Source organism: Myotis brandtii, unplaced genomic scaffold (genome assembly GCF_000412655.1).
Source record: "Myotis brandtii unplaced genomic scaffold, ASM41265v1 scaffold120, whole genome shotgun sequence".
Lineage (NCBI taxonomy): Eukaryota > Metazoa > Chordata > Mammalia > Chiroptera > Vespertilionidae > Myotis > Myotis brandtii.
In genome coordinates this window covers 1,914,279-1,916,877 of record NW_005354174.1, presented here as the reverse complement: position 1 = coordinate 1,916,877, position 2,599 = coordinate 1,914,279, and the positions used below count along the sequence as shown (strand labels likewise).

General features: G+C 54.7%; 1 protein-coding gene across 1 annotated transcript in view; it reads right to left on the bottom strand.

The window, feature by feature from the left end:
- Positions 1 to 2,599, bottom strand: part of TBX4 (T-box 4) — a 25,706-nt gene that overhangs the window by 22,405 nt on the left and 702 nt on the right. The window contains exons 2-3 of the mRNA XM_005858700.2: positions 2,524 to 2,591; positions 2,181 to 2,275 (exon numbers count right to left, since the gene is read on the bottom strand). Of these exons, the coding sequence (XP_005858762.1) occupies positions 2,181 to 2,275; positions 2,524 to 2,591 (163 nt within the window). The remainder of the gene's footprint in view (positions 1 to 2,180; positions 2,276 to 2,523; positions 2,592 to 2,599) is intronic.

Here is a 2,599-nt window from a genome sequence, read left to right as displayed (position 1 = left end):
ATCAAAGTGGCCTCTGAAGTCAGTGGGTAGCTATGCAGGAGGAAAAGAGTCTGTGAGAACTCTGGGGGAGGGGAAGGCCAGTGGCTTTCTTCAGGACTAGACCTGGTGCAAGGATAACTCTCTGCCAGAGAAAGGAAAGACTGTGATGAATCCATAATTGGCCAACATCATCACAACCATTTTTAAAATTATATCATCAGTCCCTGTGGCCCATCTCTAAGCCTCCACTAGAATCAGGCACAAAACTTTGCCTGAAGCCAGTCACCTCTGAAAGTGTGTGTGTGTGTGTGTGTGTGTGTGTGTGTTTTGGGGAGAGGGAGGGAGGACCCAAGCAGATGCAGGAAACCCCACTGAGAAAAATCACAAATGCCTTTTGTTGAAAATGGCAGAGGCCAGGCATGCCCAAAGAACCCGCTGGCCATTTATTTTCTAGAGACAAGGTTATTTCTGCTGCCTAAAAATGGAAGTTCTGAATCTTTCTCTGTCTTCTTTCCTTCAGTCCACCACAGCCGTCGCAAGAACTAAATTCCCCCCTCTTCACACCTGTAATCCACTCAACAAATGACCATGCACCGCCCACACGATCCCTGGTTTGAGTCTCGCACTACCGTAGATCTGCAGTCACCATCTCTGTTTTGCCTAGCACCACTGAGCCACGGGAAGTTCAGGCTTTGCCCAAGTGCACTCAGCTAGGAAAAGACAGGGCTTGTGACACCTACCCCCACCCCACACTGACCTCAATGACCACTCCATGTGGAACCATCAGCCAGGCTCCCCTAATGCATCCTCCTTCCCCATCCCCCAAATGCAGCAAACTCAGGCCCTGACATCTAACTGCTCCCTCTCCTAATAGAGACCCTGAGTGGCCAGGCCACCTCCCTGATTTAAGCATGACCCCCACCCCCAACAAAATAAAGGAAACCTCACAAGGCCAGCCAGCACCCCTACGCTGCAAACCACCGCCTTTTGTTTCCTTTGAAGAGCCTAAGCAGTTCAACAGCGTTCTCCAAAAAGTAGGGGGGAAATGCTGAGTGGATACCAGACATTTCTCTTAACTATGGTTCACATTATTAGCATTTGTTACATTAATGTTATAGCTAGCATTTATTGTGTGCTTACAAGTGCAGGAGGTGTGCTGAGTGTTTTACATACAACCGTATGGAGACACACCTATTATTTTACAGCTGGAGATGAGGAGGGGCAGAGACCCTTGCCTGAGGGTTGCCCAGATGGAAGTAGCTGAGCTGCAACTGAAGCCCCTGCTGTCTGACTCCAGATTCCTGGCCCTGACACTTCACCATCTTAGTCTTCAGAAAACCCAGTTATGGGCCCACAGCCAGGCCAAGGGACAGCTTCACACCTAACCTGTCCCCCAGGGATCACAATCAAGTGTGAGTATGCGGAGGAGTGGGGGGGGGGGTTCCTGAACCTGAACTTTCCAGCATCTCTGTCTACGACCATCTCCCTTCACCTGGGAACCACTCTCTTGCTCTCCACCGCTGCCCCACCCAGACGCACTGCCCCAGCCAATCTCTCCGTCAAGCCCATCTGCATCTTCCTCCTCTCACCCTCTCCTCCCGGTCCTCTCCCACAGACACCAGCACATTTTAAAGATGTTTCCACTTTATAAATCATCCCTCTCTGGCAGCCACTGAGAGCTGCTCCTCAAACAACACACACACAGGGCCCAATGTGCCTCCCCCTGGCCAAGGAGGGGGTTGGCACTGGAAAGCCGCACCCGTGGGATGAGAGACTTGGGGTTCGTGCTGCCCCCATAACGTTATGGAAATAGGAAAACATGGTCCCTTTCCCTTCCCCCATGGGGGCATCTCCAGGTGCCCATCAATGCAATCCTGCAAAACCCTGCAGATCCCCAAAAGGAGGACAAAGCAGCTGCCCAGGGGGCCAAAACTGCTGGAGCCAGACCCAGTCCCAGAGCAGCGACCTTATTTACAGTCATTTACATAGTGCTGCCCCCTCCTCCCGCGCTCCCTGGCGGGTGGGGTGGGAAGTACTCTCCGGACTTGGGGCTAAGGCCAGAGCGGTGGGGGGAACTCGCGTCGTTCCCCTCCTCTCCCCCTTCCCAGGCTGGAGACCCCGAAGGCTGCTAGGGTGCCCTGGGGGATACCCATTGCTCTATCCATCATCCCCTCCCCCAGAGTCCATTTCCCAGAGCTGACCTGCCCGCCTTGGTGATGATCATCTCCGTGCCCGCCTCGTGGAACTTCTTCCAGAGCTCCTTCTCATGCAGGCCCACCTTGATGTTCTCGATGGTCTAGGGAGGGGGGGGAGGGGACTTGTGTCGGCATGGCCCGCGGCTCGGGCAGAGCCCTCAGAAGGCAGAGCACAGGCCCAAGGAGCTATGCAGAAACACTGCCAGTCCGGGACCCACGCCTCAAGATGTCGTTTCACGAAATTATTCGTACGGTGGGTGCATTGTTAAGAAATGGAATCAGTAGCGGAACCCCTCCTTCGGAGCTGCGCCTGTGGATGGGCCGGCAGAGGACACGTGGATGACTCCACCTGCCCAGACAGCCGCAGCCTGGACCCAGGAGGGCGCCTCCTCCGCCAGCCGCGCGCACCCGCGGACACTGCACGC